Source organism: Atractosteus spatula, chromosome 3 (genome assembly GCF_055471065.1).
Source record: "Atractosteus spatula isolate fAtrSpa1 chromosome 3, fAtrSpa1.hap1, whole genome shotgun sequence".
Lineage (NCBI taxonomy): Eukaryota > Metazoa > Chordata > Actinopteri > Semionotiformes > Lepisosteidae > Atractosteus > Atractosteus spatula.
The window spans coordinates 9,760,158-9,778,125 of record NC_142708.1 but is presented as its reverse complement, the minus strand read 5'-3'; the positions used below and the strand labels follow the sequence as shown (position 1 = coordinate 9,778,125).

General features: G+C 42.9%; 1 protein-coding gene across 3 annotated transcripts in view; it reads right to left on the bottom strand.

Moving 5' to 3' along the window:
• Window positions 1-17,968, bottom strand: part of wdr7 (WD repeat domain 7) — a 212,265-nt gene that overhangs the window by 183,952 nt on the left and 10,345 nt on the right. For 2 of the 3 annotated variants that reach the window (XM_088912070.1, XM_088912072.1), the window contains exons 4-13: window positions 17,330-17,408; window positions 16,701-16,875; window positions 16,091-16,167; window positions 14,855-14,974; window positions 13,943-14,088; window positions 13,046-13,148; window positions 12,504-12,629; window positions 8,349-8,496; window positions 6,185-6,433; window positions 4,463-4,683 (exon numbers count right to left, since the gene is read on the bottom strand). In XM_088912070.1, coding sequence (XP_088768196.1) covers window positions 4,463-4,683; window positions 6,185-6,433; window positions 8,349-8,496; window positions 12,504-12,629; window positions 13,046-13,148; window positions 13,943-14,088; window positions 14,855-14,974; window positions 16,091-16,167; window positions 16,701-16,875; window positions 17,330-17,408 — 1,444 coding nt within the window. The remainder of the gene's footprint in view (window positions 1-4,462; window positions 4,684-6,184; window positions 6,434-8,348; window positions 8,497-12,503; window positions 12,630-13,045; window positions 13,149-13,942; window positions 14,089-14,854; window positions 14,975-16,090; window positions 16,168-16,700; window positions 16,876-17,329; window positions 17,409-17,968) is intronic. The other variant, XM_088912073.1, reaches the window with a different exon arrangement.

Genomic DNA, 17,968 nt, shown 5'->3' with positions numbered 1-17,968 from the left:
AGCAAAGAGCAACTGTAGACATTGTATTTCACAGTCTATAACATCTTTATGTTATAGACATATAACTTTAGCTAAATGGCACTCATTGACGCAGCTACCCACCTGAACTACTCATTGCAGATACACAGTATTGTCAGTACTATGACCAAGATAAGACAGAGAGAGAGATCACTTTATTGGCCATATACAATTTTTTGCATTAGGAATTCGTCTTTTCTCATCACCCAGCTTGCTCTCCATGAGACACAGACACACAGACAGGGAGAGAAGCTTGGGGTCAGAGCACAGGGTCAGCCATTGTACAGCGCCCCTGGATCAGTTGGGGTTAAGGGCCTTGCTCAGGGGCCCAACAGAGTAGGATTCCTCTGCCGGCCACGGGATTTGAAACGGCAACCTTCCGGCCACAGGCACAGATCCTTAGCTTAGAACTTTACATGATAGGGAATACTGGCTAATGTTCAATACTTTACCAAGACCCTAGGTGACAAATTAGGTTTTTTTCAGAATGGGTTTACCTCTTGTAGCAGCCAGGTTTTCATTAAGGGTACCTTTAGTGTAAAGAAGATATATTTGTTTTACAAGATACATATTGTACTGCACTGATCTATGGATTGTAAGAAACACGCATCCTACTTTAAGCACCAGCATCTTGGTAAGGCCATAAAAATGCCGATATGAATGAAAACCTTTCAGTTAGTACATTCATGCTGCATGAAGATTTATCATGACTTAAAAGCCATAATTCTAATCAAGGATAACAAGGTAAAAACACAAACAAGGGACAACTGGGAGGTGGTCTTCAGGTCCTCACTCCTGCCTACTTCGTTAACCTTGTGGGTTCTACAGTAAATCTCTGTCTTTGGTGTTAGTCAAAAAGTCAATTCCCCCACACTCTTTACTGAAAATGATACATCTGACCTCTTCACTCTGTGAATCTACAGAAATAAGAGGCAAGATTGTCTCAGATCTGTGCAAATAGACCTCTCCTGTCCTGATCATCATAAATCAAGAAAACCTTCAGCACCACAAACATGACAGCAATCACAGCCCCAGCTGGTGTGAGAGGAATCTGTCATGCTGAAATTCTTCTATCCAAGGATAAATATTTTATGTGAAATATGTACTCTCAAGCGGGAATTCTGAAATGAAATATTTACCCTTTCATACTTTGACAGAAAAAAATAATTTCCAAGCTAAGCTGTTGAGAAAGAATTCATCATGGAATGGAAAGAAAACTAGCAAACCAATGTGAAAGTATTTATTAAGGACACCATTCCAAACACACTGGACCCATACCAACTCGCCTACCGGTCCAACAGATCCACAGATGACGCAATCTCCATTGCCATACACACTGCCCTATCCCATCTGGATAAAAAGAACACATATGCAAGACTACTATTCATCGACTTCAGCTCAGCTTTTAACACCATCATTCCAGAGAACCTAGTCAAGAAACTCAGTGCACTGGGTCTTGACACCACCCTCTGCAACTGGATTCTGGACTTCCTGACAGGCAGATCCCAGGCTGTCAGGGTTGGAAACCACACCTCCAGTACACTAACTCTGAACACTGGGGTCCCCTAGAGTTGTGTGCTTAGTCCAGTGCTTTACTCCCTCTACACCCACAACTGTTAGGTCAAACATAACATTAACTCCATCATCAAGTTTGCTGATGACACCACAGTTGTAGGTCTGATCACAGACAATGATGAGAGGGCCTACAGGGAGGAGGTCAATCTCCTTACAACATGGTGTAAAGACAACAACCTCACCCTAAATGTCAGCAAAACCAACGAGCTGATCGTTGTTTTCAGAAAACTGCAAAACGGCCATGCCCCTATCCACATCAACGGGACTAAAGTGGAAAGGGTCAGTAACTTCAAATTCCTTGGCGTCCATATCACCGAGGACCTCACATAGTCTCTCAACGCCACTTGTCTGATTAAGAAAGCGCAACAGCACCTGTACTTCCTAAGACAGTTGAAGAAGGCTAAGATATCTCCCCAGATGCTCACTAACTTTTACAGATGCACTACAGAAAGCACACTGACAGGTTGCATCACAGTGTGGTATGGCAACTGCAGTATTGCTGACCACAAAGCCCTACAGCAGGTGGTGAAAACTTCCCAGTCCATCACTGGGGTTGCTCTCCCATCCATCCAGGACATTTATGACAGATGGTGCTTGAGGAAAGCTCTAAGCATCATCAAAGACCCCACACACCCCAGCTACAGACTATTTGACCCTCTACCATCTGGAAAACAGTACTGGGGCAGTCGGGCCCAGACTACCAGACTCAGAGACAGTTTTTACCCCCGCACTATCAAACTTTTAAACTCCCAGCCTCTCACCCACAATCTGAACCCTTAGAGTGCCTTCTCTCTTTATCAAAACTCAAACACACCTGGAAATCTACCTCTACCTCACATGCCAAGAAGTTCACTCCCCATCATTTTCTATCCTTTATTTCATTCTGTTGACATATGATTTTGCGCAACTGGTGTGGTTTTTCACATGACCTGTTACCTGTTGTTGTTTTGCACATTGCCTGTTGTCTCCGTCTTTCTTTTCTTATACAATTGTATTGTTATTTTTTGTACTACTTACCGTCTGAGAGCTAGCAAAATGGCAGTTCGTTATACCATATACCTGTGTACAAGTATAATGACAATTTACTTGAACTTATAAATAGAAATTAATTTCTGGATATGAAGATTCATTCCAGCATGAATCCTAGAATTACATTAAGGTAGCGGCTGACCTGCTGAAGAGTTGTTGAGAGTGAACAGCACTCAGACTGTGTCAAGAAGAAACTGTGGGATGTTCACTGGATGGCGGCACTACTACACAAAATGGGATAAATAAGGGCTATTGGAAGATAAGAAAGTAGAAAAGGGGGGCAGATTCTGAAAATGGGTGGATGTAATCAGTGGAGTATCAAATGGGATCAGTGTTAGGACCACTGCTCTTCATTTTTTTCCTTCAGTGAGGACAGGAGGCACATTTTCTTTACACAAAAGGCTGTGGGAGCTGGAACAAACATCCCAACCATATTGTTGAAGCTGATACCAGCTCTGTGTTCAAGAAAGCCCTGGGTTAACTGTTCAAATCTAACACCTCCGGGTGACCACATGGGTTAGATGGGCCAGATGGCCTTCTCTTGCCCGTCAACACTCTCATGTTCTTCTACCCAGGAACTCGAGGACTATGGCAGTCCGGCTGATCGGAGAGCTGAGGAATGAGCTAGATTAAAGCTTGTAAACAATGAGAATGTCACCCCTCCTCTCCGAAACAAAACAAAACAAAAAAAAAAGATAACGCTAATCAATGATAAAAAGGCCCATGTTTCTGTAACTAAACGATAACAGGGTGGTGCTTCAGTCAGCATTCCAATGCAGGACAGCGAGTCAAAGGGTCACAAAGTTGAACTATTGATCTGCCAAAAAAGTGGTTTTATGATTTAATCAACAGTAATGTGGTCAGTTCAGGAGAAGAGCTCCTAGGCATAGGTATACTAAGCACTTGGGTACTATAGATTTCAACAGATATAGTATCCAGCCTCCTCTCACATATCAATTAAATGCTCCAGTCCTTAAGTACAAGTATTGATATGCTATAAACCAGCAGCATAACTAAGCAGGTCATTAAATCCAAAGTAATTCTCAGGCAGGTTTATTTACAGTTTGTGCTACTCCGGGTAATGGACACCAATATTGCTTCTGTCAATCAATTCGAGGCAGAGGTTTTCTTGGGAGGAGGAACCAAACACATGACACACTCCTACCCAGGCAAACCAAGGTGGTTTCCGGGACTGAGCAGGGAAATTAATTTTCACCGCGCCAAAATCCCACTCGGGTTGACTCATTCCGATTTGGACCGCTAACACCTCCCAGCACAAATCCGGTTTTTTATCAGCATGCCACGGATGCATCGCCAGACCGACGCAATTAAAATCACACTGCAAGTTCCCACAAGAAGCCAGAAGTACCCTGGACCGATCAATCCCACGTACCATCAGCGACGGCGAATCGGCATGCTAGGAAAAATTGGCAACAATCAGGTAACAAGTTTTAGACTCCAGCTGCACTCCAAATGAGCATCTTATTTAAACAGACACGTCAGATCAAGAACAAATTTTCCCCACACGCGAGGATGATCAAGGAAGGTATTGTGAAGTGTTTAGGTAAAGGGCTCTTTTGAAAATAAACCACTGGGAGTGCAAGGCCTTTTCAACTCCAGCCGCCTGCAATCGAACAGAGCCCTGCTCGAAACAAACGTTTCATGACTGATCAAACCGCGGATCAGTTATCTGACTCAATGTCGGTAAAGCACCTTGGCACTGCATCAAAACACACTGGACAAAGGTCTGCCAAGAATCTCCTCCTTAAAGTTTTCATCCAACGGGGCAGAAACCAGGAGGAAAACCGCGGGAGGGGGGGGTCAAGGGAAGAAAACTCACGCTGCAGTTCTCCGGGGGAACGAGAAGCTGGGTGATCTCCCCGCCGTGGACGCAGAAGATGTGCTTCATTTCCCCCGTGAAGATGTCCCACACGATGACGGAGAAGTCCACCCCCCCCGAGACCAGAGCGCGCTGGTCGTAGCGCGGGGAGGCCTGGTGGGGGTACAGCAGGCAGGTCACTTTGTTGCGGTGCCCTCGCAGGATGCGGTGTGGTGGCCACCCTGCAGGGCAAGAGGGGAACAAGCCCGTGACCTCCTGGCCACGCGCCGCAGTGACAAGCCGACGCGGCTCCAACGTGTCCACAGGCGTGAAACGGGGAAAAAAAATCCTTCCTCTTATATAGCTGTTTTCTGGACACTCCACTGAAAGCGCTTTATAGGTAATGGGAACTCTCCTCCACCACCACTAATGTACAGCCCCACCTGCATGGTGTGACAGCAGCCAAAGCTGTACGCTCACCACACGTCAGCTAACAAGCCAACTGATGAAGCCAATTCAGAGATGGGGATTATTAGGAGGTCATGATTGGTAAAGGTCAGGGGGAAATTTGGCCAGGACACCCCTACTAAAGAAGAAAATCTGTAAAGAACATTTAAATTCACAATATAAAAGATAAGATCACTTTATTGGCCATATACAATTTTCTTGCATTAGGAATTTGTCTTTTCACATACCCCAGCTTGCTCTCCATGAGACACAGACACACAGACAGGGAGAGAAGCTGGGGGTCAGAGCGCAGGGTCAGCCAGTTATACAGCGCCCCTGGAGCAGCCAGGGTTAAGGACCTTGCTCAGGGGCCACGGGAATCGAACCGGCAACCTTCCAGCCACAGGCACAGATCCTTAGCCACAGAGCCACCGCTCCGCCCCATATTCATATATACCATATATACCTTATTCAACGATAAAGGAGCATCCCCTACAAGGATCAGATGCTTTGCAATATTTGAGCAGTATTAGAAAAAAAAGAAAAGCCTCTGGATAAAGCAGACATGGCAGTTAACATGGTGTAAACGAGTTCAAATTGTAATTTTCTAACTAGTTCCCACTTGAAGCAGTGTGGACTTTTGCTAAGTACTAGATACCAATTCCATTTTTTTAACACTGTATATCCCAATTTACTGAGGTTTTGAGGGGCTTGATTAGGAAATATCGTATTGACAAAAATATATTTGACTATAAATTATTAAAAGATTAAATTGAAGCAGTATATAACATAGCTGGTCCTAAAAAGGTGTCCTCAATGCCTTAACCAATTTAGTTCAAACCAACAAACATAACACTGACATGCCGTACATCCAAATTTTCAGAGCACACAGGGAGAGATGTACTTTTACTATTGCCGTCTGCATTAATTTCTTTGCCATTCATAGTAGTGATCACAGTCAGTACATGAGGTTGGTTACCATTTGGCACGTTTGGCAGTGGGCAGTGAGAATCCTGCCGGTTCTCGAAGGAAGCCAGGCATTTTGTTCCAGACTCCCACAACCCTTAGTGTACAGAAGGGCCTCCTGTGTTGTGATTTAACTGCACTTCCACATAGGTTCCACTTAGGCCCCCTGGTTGGCCTTTTAGTAGCATTAGCTAAATAGCTCGGACAGTATGTAAGCTATCTCCATTAGCCTACAATTCTAGATTTCGCCAAAATACGAGGGGCGTTGGCACGGACCCCCTCTCCCCCCCCCGCACCAGTGCCAGCGGCGTCTCTCTGCCCCCTCCTCACCGCGGCGCAGCATGTGCTCCCCCTGCAGCAGCTGGACGATGGCGGTCTGCGTGGCGGGAACCAGCACGACGCTGCCGTCCTCCCGCCCGCACACCAGGCGCCCCTGGGAGGGGATGTACACGGTGGCCGTCACCTTGAGCACGGCCTCGGAGCCCGGCAGCCCGCTCAGCTGGTCGATGATGCCGGCCGGCTGGGGGCTCAGCTTGTCGAAGGCCTCCTGGAGGCTGACGGAAGAGGACACCGCCAGCTCTGGGAAAAGGGGAAAGACGCGCGAGTTCGGAGTTAAAACGCCAGTCAAGCCGCCCTGTCTCCCCTCCCTTCCTCCATTCTCGCACCCACACAACAGACATAACTGCACTGGGTAATACAAACCCTTCTGGAATAAAAGATCGCTTTAAGGGGCATTTTAGATTTTGGTGTTGTTTTGACTGTCAGTTTTTAATTCAGGCAACAGAGACTGCAGTGCTGCAGAAAAACCACTAGATGGCGCCTCCACCTCCATTACAATTCTTACAGACTTGCCCAACCTGACCACCATGTGATCCAAGCGGTCAAATATGAAAAAAACTGTCAGGAAAAGTCATATAAACTGCAAGCTGACTGACTAAACAAATAAACTGTTAGAATTAAAATTGCTTCCCTGTCTTTTTAAAATGCCATTTTCAAATCAAGTCTCTGCAAGCCTGTTCTGTGACTCTGAGAAGCAATTTCTGATTTTCCATATTGAAATTGACCCAGTGACACACAAGTCCATTTCTGTTTTAAGGAAATAAGTTGACAGGACAGGTTATTACTCAGCTTTTTTTTTTAGATACAATTAGGATATTTTAGCTATTTCAAGCTAAAGATCAGAATAGATTTTTCTACAGTATAAAACAGATGTATTTTTGAGAAGCAGTAAAAACTGTAGCATAGTTCATACTGTTAAAAATCACTGGAACAATTAAGGTGTGCATATTACAGTAAACCGCCGATGATCTGACATGACATTTCTGGATTTGTTTTTTAACAGTACTGAAAAAAACAAACATCATAAAAATGAATTCAAATATAGCATTAACACATTATGAGGCATCACATTCTCATCTGTTCATGAGGAAAAATGTGCAAGCGTGAAGTAACAAGCAGGTTATGGCCAGGCCTTCATCAAGGAGAAGCCGATCTGCTAAAACAATGGCCTCTTTCGCCATCTAGTGGACATGAGTGCATCAGCACCGAGCAGAGCTGGTTTAAAACGCAATACAGAACTTCTACTGAAACTGCAATACCACAAAAGTCATAAACCATATGTGGGGGAAAAAAATAATGTACCTGTTACTGGTAAATATTTAGACAAATACATAAAATATATACATACATGTGAGAAAAATACATAATGATTCCTTCTCCCTAGCAAAGGCTGAAAAACAAAAAATCTTACTTTAAGGAAAATATTTCTGAGAAGTAATCTAATGGGATTTTAAAAAGTAAGCTTTATATTTTATAAATCCCTGACACTTATGTTATCAAAATATCAGTATCTAAATAAAACCCATAAAACTCATAAAAACAAATTCTTGGCAAACCTTTCTGTTGCCAGTTTGGGATTTACTGTATCAGTCCACTTTGGAAGTCCTTGTGTACTGCTGCTCATAATACATGGAATTAAATCAGCCAACTCACAGAGGAGAGTCAAGTGCTAATAAACTTGATCCTACAAGTAGTGTCTAGCACAGGAGTCTCCAATTCTGGTCCAGCCGTTTTTTTTTCTGTAGATTCCAATCCCTCTGTTCATAAGGAATGGCAATTTCTTTAGATACTGTTTGGTACAGGGCCAGGGATGAGAAATCCTCTGCATGGAGAGCCATTACGGCCAGGGTGTCTGTAAATTTTCATTCCAACTCGCCTCCTAACTAACTGAACCCGCTAGTGACTGGCTTAACCGAAACCTCTTTTCTCGGCTTCGCCCGTTCAGGAGTTGCTGCTTTAAAGACACCTTGAAAACCTGTAAACACATCTGAAACTCCCATTTTGGAAAGGATTTTTAACCAGAGAGCGTCGTAATAAAGCACAAACCCGCGCAGGACCGACGGGTGCGGACGAGCCGGCGCGCCTGGGTTCGTGACGCGTCAGGCGGAGGAATAGCACGGTGAGGCGAGATAAACAGCGCCGGGAGGAGAGATACCTGCGGCGCCGGACCCGGGCTGTGGCTCCGAGGCAGCAGGGACACTCCAGAGAGACAGGCTGCCCGCCGAGTTCCCCTGCACCAGCAGCTTGTGAAAGGGCTCCCTTCGGCCGGAGAAGAAGCGAGTGACCGGGGGGCAGATGAGCAGCTGAAAACGCGAAAAAAAACCCATCTCAACAGACGAATAAGATGAGTAAACCTACCGCTTGTTAACAGGATCGATAATGATGGAAAAACCAGCAAGGCAAGGATGCTCGTTTTAAAGAACAAGAAAAAACTTGGTCTGGCCGCTTTTTCTCATTCTACTTGACCCCATAAAAACTATAATTTGGAAGTAACAAGTGGATTGCACTCGTATCCTGTCTTGTTACTAGAAAAAATATATTTTGTGGGCAAGAGATTTTACATTCTTTGTCCGATTTGACCAAGTTTTTGTGAAACATCAATACCTTGGATATCCTACAATGGAAGATTCTAAATTTCTCTAAACAGGGCACAAACCCTGATAATCCTACCAGCCATGAACACACTGCTACTTGTCTTGAGCATAGCTTTGCTCACCGTCTGAAGAGCGTTGCTTCACTGTCCATGAAAAGACTTTTTAAGCTAAAAAGTCCTCTGAACCTTGTCTGAAGTGTCAGTGTAAGCCCCGACAGGAGAAGACTGTGTAATAGTATCTGGATGAGAATGAAACAGCCTGAGGAGTGATAGTCTGTGGGACCGCTCTAACATCAGAGGTGACTGGAGGGATCATATTCAGTTCACTTCACATTTCCAGTTCGGAACTAGAAATGAGAAGTGTTAGTTAAGAACATTTTAGCATAGTCCTTGGACTTCAGTGACAAGATCCTAAAAAATGCTGACAGTGAGAGTTAGGGAAAGTCTGCACTGATATTTTTTATGAATGCAATGATATTACTTTATTAAGAGGATTATCTTATTGTGGCTAAGAAGTGAAGCACTGCAGGTAGCTACTAGATGCATCTTCATAACCTAGGTTCTTATTACATTAAAGCAGGACCACAAATCAGTTTGTTCCAAAGGTCACATTTCAACTATTCTACAAAGCAGAACCACTGGCACACCACACAGTAATCCAAAACCATGCAGAAAGGGGTTAATATCCAGAAACATCAACCGAGACTAAAAACAGAGGGGAATTGGAATACAAATACTTTTCTCCATTAAAAAGTTTAGGACAGAAAGAGCATGCCACCAAGCATAATGTTGCTTGTTCTTTACAGGACTTTTGTGTTGGAATACTATTTTAAGATGAACCAGAGCCTTTCACAACAGTGCAAATACGATTTGTGTTCGTTCTGAAGTGTACATTCTGAAGCGACCAAAACACTCAAACTCGTCCAGACCAAGTCTGCAACCACACTTGCTTCCTCACAAGGTTCACTGGAGGCTTGTATGTCTATAACTCTAATCAGAAAAATGCATCAAATATATTTCATTCATCACACGTTTTTAAACAAGACAAAAAAAGAGGAACTTGTGACATGCACTAACATTAGAATTCAAAATAGGTGTCTAAACCAAGTCTCCATTATCAAAATAGTAAATCATCATAAAATGTACTGCTGTACACGATTCTGTAGTAATACTATTGAAAACTTTAAACTATAGAACGATCAACAGAAAAGCTCTTGTCCACAATTTTCTTTTGCAAGCAGAAAAGCAAAATTAACCTTCACAGCAGAGTACATTCCCAACACAACTGCTCCACAGACTGTTATTAACCAATTCAAAAACCGATGTAAATATATCCTTCAATGAAAACCTCATAGTTTTTCCAACAGCGTAAAAAACATTGTGATAACATTGAGTGCTAGTTGCTACGATATCTGTCCAAGATGCAGGCAATCCTGCTAGAATCTGACCAGCAGGCACAGAATCAGCCCCATAGCATGAGGCTTTTGCACACTCCAGACTCCCATCATTTTTCTCTACCATGGGATCAAATCTGCGCTTTGCACTTCCATTTCTGTTCATTTACAGATGCTGAAAATAAGACAACAATAGGAAAGCTGAACTCCTGTCTTTTGCCCCACTCAGAAAACTGCTTCCTTTCATACAATGATAAAGTAACTAGGGTACCTAAGCATTAATGTGGTTATCACCTTAAAGGGCCACAAAGGGTGTCATTTTTAAATACAGAGAGAGAATACCATGAATAACGCTGCCAGAAATAAAAACAAGGTAAAATGCTGTTTTAGCCAGAATACAACGGTTAACATGCCTACACCTATGAACAGTGCTACAGCATCTTTAATGATCAAGCAGTCAGGATCTTTATGTCTCATCCAAGTCAAAGTATCACATACTGGTTTAGTCTAGAAGGAAGACTGCCACCGATACCTACAATGCAACAACAACCTGGTTTTGCCTAGAGGTTTCCAATCCCCATACTGACCAGCCCCACTCATGTTTAATGTCTGAGGCCTGGCCACAAGATGGTAAGACTGCTGCTAAACCAGCAATCAAGTGGCAAGCAGAAAACAATTCTGTACTGCAATGTATGGTTTACATTGAATAGCAAGTTATGCTGACCTATTTTCCAAAGGGCAGTCAGAGAAATTAGTTGATAAATTTGCCTGTACTTCCTGTATACCATAGACTGGGAACAACTCCAATGAAATAGAAGAGTTATCTGAGACTAGAAAACCCCAAAACAAAGAGTGAATCCTCAGCTTTATGCACTTGAGTACCAAGACTTTAAGAGAGCTGACTAGAGAACACTCAGCTTTCCTGAAAGAAAGCATTTCAGCAGCGCTAACCTCAACCTCAGCTCGCACACAACTGGTCTGGAAATTCAAAACAAAACTTTCATTACAGAACTTCCCAACCTCCCAAGCAAAGGCGGCTACATTCCCGAGCTTCCCCCATCACCACCCTTATTAAAATAAACAATAAAAGCTCCTGCTGCCAACAGAACACTTCACGTTTAAGGTGCAAGAGGAAAACACCTGGTTAGGAATTTTCAAGTAGAAACCTACATGCAGAAACAGACGTGGTGTTATTCTAAACAGGGAGCGAGGGGTTTAATTAAAAAGCCTCACACAAAGATACAGGCTAGACTGGTTCCTCACTTCCACCACACACATCCACCAGTGCTGCCCAGTGAGTGCCAACTTTCTATCTCACCGGCCGACCTTTTGAGTGATGCCCAACTTGTAAAACTTAAGTCTGCTGGCGAACAGTTTTATGAGAAATGAAGATAAACAGTGCTGAAAATTGTTTTCATTCCAATGTGAGCTGCTTCTCAATTTTAATACTTACGTATGCATGCTGAAAACTTCAGCTGCTTTGTGTGATTGGGAACAATTACAGAACAATCCGGCTGTTTTCACATAAATAGTACTATACCTAAATACCACAAACTTGCGAAGTCCTCCATTTATTGATTATGTGATTTTTTTACAATAATCTACAAATCCTATAAATGAAAAGCCTGTATATATACATAGTCTAATTTTGAAACAGCAGGGCTGAGAGTGGTTCTTTAAGTTGTCATAAGAAACCACAGACCAGCTGCAGGCCAATGAGGGTTGAGAAGAAAAGTTAAGATACAGTCATTCTACTGTAGTTTAATTATTTTCGCATCTGTTTTTTTTTTAAAGATCTTTTTAATACTTGGCAATTATTTGGATAGAAAAAATTAAGTTGTAAGGAGTCCAGTATTTAATAATTACTCTACCATGAATGTGGTGTTATTGTGGAATAAGAAAGATGTTTTTTTAACCGTCCTGGTTACATACAGTATTCTCTGAAGTTACAAACACCAAGGTATTACTGCTGATGCGCTCGATGCCAGAATTTCATGAAACCAAACCTCCACAACTCTTGTTGTGGGCACTGCAGTGGGACGAGTAAGGAACCAGCCCAGGCAGAGGGAAGAGACGGACCAGCGGGAAGATAGCACTTTTACGGGAATAACCAAGAAAAGGTCTGACAGGGCATCTGAAGAAAGGCAGGTCTTCGTACAGGGAAACCCAGCTCCAGAATCAGGGTGGTCTCCCCTCCAGCCAAACGGACTTGAAAAATGAATGGCGATACCCATAAACTGAGAGTGGACACCCAAGAGTCTCCAGATGCCCCAAGCACCACTTTCACTGGATTTCCCTGCACACTGCCAGTGGGCACTCTTACTGGTGGCTCTACAGGCCTGGCGTGGAAGAGCAGCTGAGGACAGCAGTGCTCCCAGGCTGCCTCAGGGGCAGAGACGTGCTCCAGTGACACCTGGACAGTGGCCTCCCCGACACACCCCTGCTCTGCCTGCAGGGGGCGCGCCCCCGTGCACAGAAGGACAACAAATGGCAAGTATGAAACAAAACACAAAACAAACACAATCATGGCACAGAACAAATTAATAGACCATCACAAAAAAAGAAATCCACGTCTGAAACGGAGGGTGAAACAAAAAAAAAACTATATCAGCATCATAGTTAACAAAGCAACAAACCTGATCGCCAGAAATGGAAATTCTCTTTCATGTTTATATTGCCTAGTTTGACAATGCCTTTCCCATTTACTGAAGATGAGTAATATTATAAAAAAGGTTATTTCGGCCTCTCAGCCATAGCTGTACATAGAAAGCATTTATCAGCAGCACATTTCTAGTCAACGTTAAGGCTGATGTCACGCTATGAGCCTCCCAAGTACAGCAAGGCTGCTGATGAGTGATAAGCGACCTGTTTGTCTGTCCTGCCCACAGTGCTGTACAGGAGAGGGGGGGTGGAGCTCTCTGCAGTCTTGCCCACGTCGCTGCGGAAGGACTCGCTGGCAGGAAGACAGCTGCAAAACACATTGACACAAATGGCAGCCCAGTGTTCACCTTCTTTAACAGAGGAGAGAGGCAGAGGAGAGAGGGACAGTGAAACTGTAGTCCTTCTTATCTCCAAAGCCCCAGAAGAGCCAAAGAGAACTCCCCATTCCTCATGATGTTCACTGTCTGCAGCCCATAATGACTCTAAGTCAAACTCCATTAAAAACCTTTTTTTAATTCAAACTTGCATGCACTTTTATTTAGTGCAACTTATTTTAAACAACTGGAGGAAAATATATTCAGTATGCCATTGTTAAAATTGTTGTCCTTGAGATTTATAAAGTAGCATAGCAAGGTGCAGATATTATCTCAGATGGACTGCATATACAGTACAATGTACATCACCCATGCTAAGGTATTACATAAAATTAAATAAATATATTGAATATATAAATCCTGATACATAAAAGGTGGTTGCATACAAAGTAGTTTACATTTTAAGGTGGGAGGGAGGTTGTGTTGTGTTTGAGCTATTGTATAACAGCCTACTCAGGGTATGTCACTTGGTTTAGTTGTGTCCCTTTGCAGGATGCAAGAGGCTGTTTAACATCAGGGCCTTCTGCTGCCCATGATGCTGGTATCCGGGACCCAGGGCCGAGCCTGCCCTCATCTCAACTGCCTAACCACTAAAACAGCCCAGAATCAAACCACTACTAAAGAGTTATAGAATGGCAAATGTACATAGGCATGTCACGTACGGTTCCACTACTGATCAATTAATTTGTAGTATGCGGCTCCTCCAAAATGTAATAATCTCATGTACCTTGCTGGGAGCTTGTAGATGTAGCTGCTTCCTTCTTCTGTCCATATAATGACCTTGTCTGCAGTGATGAAATCTCCCCCTGTCCAGGACTGTTCATTCTCACTGGGCACAGAGCATAGGAGGGAATAGTCTCCAGCATCAAACACCTGGAAAAGCAGCACAGGCAGAAGACCACGGCCTTGAAAAGAAAATCTAACAGTGCATACTTACACCACCAGAGTCAAGGGATCCTCCACAACAGCATGACTCATGGAGTTAGCAAACAACAAGAAAAATCACCATCCTGCAAGTCTGTTGAGACACCTAATAATACGTTTAACATATATGACTGTAGCTGTTCGTGGATCACTTAGGCTAAGAAAAAATCACATTGTTTGGTTTGATAAAGCATTGAACAAAGCGGATGTGAAAAGTCATGGGCAACATTACTTGTGTAAATGCTAGAGGAAGAAATACATAAAAAATTAAACATTTATCTTGGCACAGTACAGTTGAAATTATTTCATAGATAGGTTACCTAAAATTTGAGATGCAAGACAATAATGAATTCTTACAGTTCAGATTACTATCCTAATATTAATGAGTCTGTAAACTCATTTTGCTTAGAAAACTAGAACTGAAGTAATTATAATTTCTGCATTTAGTACCCATACTGTGCCCTGTGATCATTACTGTTCAAGCAGTCAGTACTGCAGCTGAAAGATGGTTCCACTTTCAGCACAATCATCCTTGTCTCCATACTGGAATATCAATTCCAGTCAGAGGATTGCCAACCACAAGTCCACCAATACCAGCAATATATTCAACTGGTTGATCTTTTTATTTATACTGGTTTTCTTTGCAATGTGCAAGGAGATTATTTGTGTGTGTGTGTGTATTTGTGTTTTCAACATTGTCCAAACGTCCACCTACTCTCCAGTATTTAGAGCAGACCACCAGTAAAGATCGCTGGGTAAAAGCACAGAAGGAAATGCTCTGACAGCTCTGGCAGTAAATGGGTTTGGATTCCTCTTCAAAGACTGGATCAGTGACCTAGAACACAACCAACAGGTGAGGACATTCTTCAACATTATAAAACCATTACAGCTCTAGCTCATTATAGCTCTATATCTCATCAAAAGGACTCACTTAAGAAGCAAGAGTATTCCTCAAGCAATCTGTCAGACATGCATTAATAGTAGTATCTTGCTTTGAGACCTATCTAGTTTCTTGCTCCTAAAAGATATCAACTGCATTCGGTTGTAAAAACTGCATTCATATTCAACTGATATCTTCAGAGTAACAAGAAAAGATCATTCAAACTGAGAATGTACAAATATAAATTAAAAACGATGCATCCATGAAGTTTAGCAGCAGAGGGAAAAAAAAGTGTGTTTTTATTTTCACAATTGCAACACTACCCCTCTTAAAAAGTTAGCAAAAAAGGTAGCAGTGGTGCTAATGAACTATAAATATAATCAGGATTCAACTCAGGGTCTTAACTATCCATTACAGATTTAACAATCATTTTCGCCTTATGATTACATCCTCTCCTCTAATACACTCTACCATCCACTGATCATCTGAGCCCCTGTGATGCATTTCTGGAAGCGCTGAAGACATAAGTAATGCACCAAAAATGTATTGCTACCTTAAGCCCCACCCATCCATTTTCGAACTGCTTTACCCAATACAGTTAGAAATCCCAGAAATCCCGGCAAGCAACAGGCTCAAAGCAGGACACACCCTGGACTGAACTCCAGTCACAGAGCTCACACAGACAAACACCGCCATGCACACGCTCACAGCAGGGTCCATCTTCCATAAAGCCAAACAGCCTATCAGTATAGCACCCCGAGCAAACCCCCACAAACACATGGAGACCAGGCGAACTCTATGCAGGTAGCACCCCAGGAATTGCACCCAGGGTCCCAGCACTGCAAGGTAGCCATGCTAACTGCTGCACCACCATGCCACCCTATTACCTTACGTTAAACTTTCAAAATATTTTTAAAACAGTTCTCTATTACGGGGACCTTTAAGTATGCCTTTTAAATATTTTTCCATATGCAATTCTGAAATTGAAGAGGCAAAATGCTATTGCAAAGACTAGTTTGCTAGTTTTAGAGAGATCTCGCCCTTGTTCTTACTTCCCTGCTAGTTTCATACCTGCATTCGACTGACATCAGCGGTAATGATCCAGACTTTTAATATTCCAGTCACTGAAACAGCCACAACTGTATCCTCTGCAGAACAAAGAGGAAAGGAAACACACTCAGTAACAGAGGTCCTGGTATGTTTAGGAAATCTTATTTTGATGTGTGATCGTCGGGCATGTAGTTCTAATCATGCTGTGTGGCATTTATGAAGTAGTTATGATTGTGTTTTTTAGCCTCGTTTAACAACAGAAAATCTTACCAAAAAAAACATCATTTCAGATCAATGCTCTCCCCCCTTAGTTTCCTTGAATGATGATCGAGACAGCATTACTGAACGCTAGTGGAAGTTTTCATTCTTTTATCCTGTTTCAGAATTCTAAATTTTCCAGTGGTTTCGTTTCTTCATCAGCTGGCATACATAGAACCTACTGTCATGCCCTAATTTTTTGAGGACTCTTTTTTATACGTCTATGAGGCAGTGGAGGAAAAGCAAGAGCCCTTAAACATCACTACTGGCATTTGCTCCTTAGCGTCCCATGTTAAGAGCTATAAGATGCTTATCTTATATTCCTGTCAAGCCTGGGATTTGCACAGCGGTCCAGTAGGAGACTACGACTGACCTTGTGTCCGATGAGAACGGATAATGCTCATTGAGCTAATCCAGTCGGGAGCTATCTTGGACACCAAGGAGTAGAGGACCTCCAGGCTAGTGGCATCCATAACAAGGATTTCCGGATAATGCCCGATACACAGCAGTCTTCCCTCCCGCTGGGTACCAATGGTGAACTGATAAAACTAGAAAGCGCAAAAAAGAAACTGATTAGACATGCAGCGCACAATCAACCCATTAGGAATCTCCCTCAAACTGACTGCGGCTCAACTTACAACAGCCAGCTTGATTTAGTTACGATGTGCGATGTCATTTTCATCCACACAAGCATTCACTTATCATCTGATAGACTGCTCATAAAATTACTATCGCAGGGGAATAACACAGTGATGTGCTTTCTGTATTGGAGTACACCATCATTCAATTTTTTTTTTAGATAAAAGATCAGTTTACAATCCGTTTACCAAACCACTTACCAGACAATGCACCCACAACTGAAAACTACTAAATAATAAGTGGACTGAATCGACTTTGGACAACTGCTCTTCGGGTAAATCTCCATCAAACATTTTACAGTTTAGCCGAATGAGCTGAATCTGCCCTTCACAAAGAAGACGCAGGTGTTCCCATGATCTTTACCTGTATTCCAGTGTGGGCACAGGCCAGCTTCGTAAACTCAATGCACCTCCCATCACTGACATCCCACAGGCACATCTCCCTGCATGGAGACAGAGGAGCACAAAGACACAGTTTCTTGCACATGGCATTTTCTAAGCAAGACAAGAGGCCAAGAGGCAATGGGGGAAGATTATCGTCTTCGCACAGTCTTTCCACAGTTGCGTTCAGGCACAACTACAAGATGGCAGCAGGGAAACCCTCTTTAATCTTTCACAAATGAAGGCCAGACCTGGTGTTTAAGCAATTAACAATTACAAGACAAAAGCATTCCAAATGAATGTTTTTACCTTGATACACGGGCACAACCCATGCAGTTCATATAACACACTCCTCAACTCCTTATCTCCTTAACTTCAAGGTGATCTTTATCTGATAGGATTAAGTTGAAGAAAGTGTTTGTTTTAGGCAGGGGAAGTAGATGAGTTGAGGCGAAGGGTGAGATCAGAATTAAGGTTTAGCACTAGGGCTTGGAAGCTAAATAAAATCAGTGCCTAATCAACCCAAGTGAGTGCCAAGCAGTTCAGTTATAGAGCTGACTGTGACAAAAAAAGGAAGGTTGTCTGCCCTCATCTTTTGAATGCAATACATCTGAGGAACTGC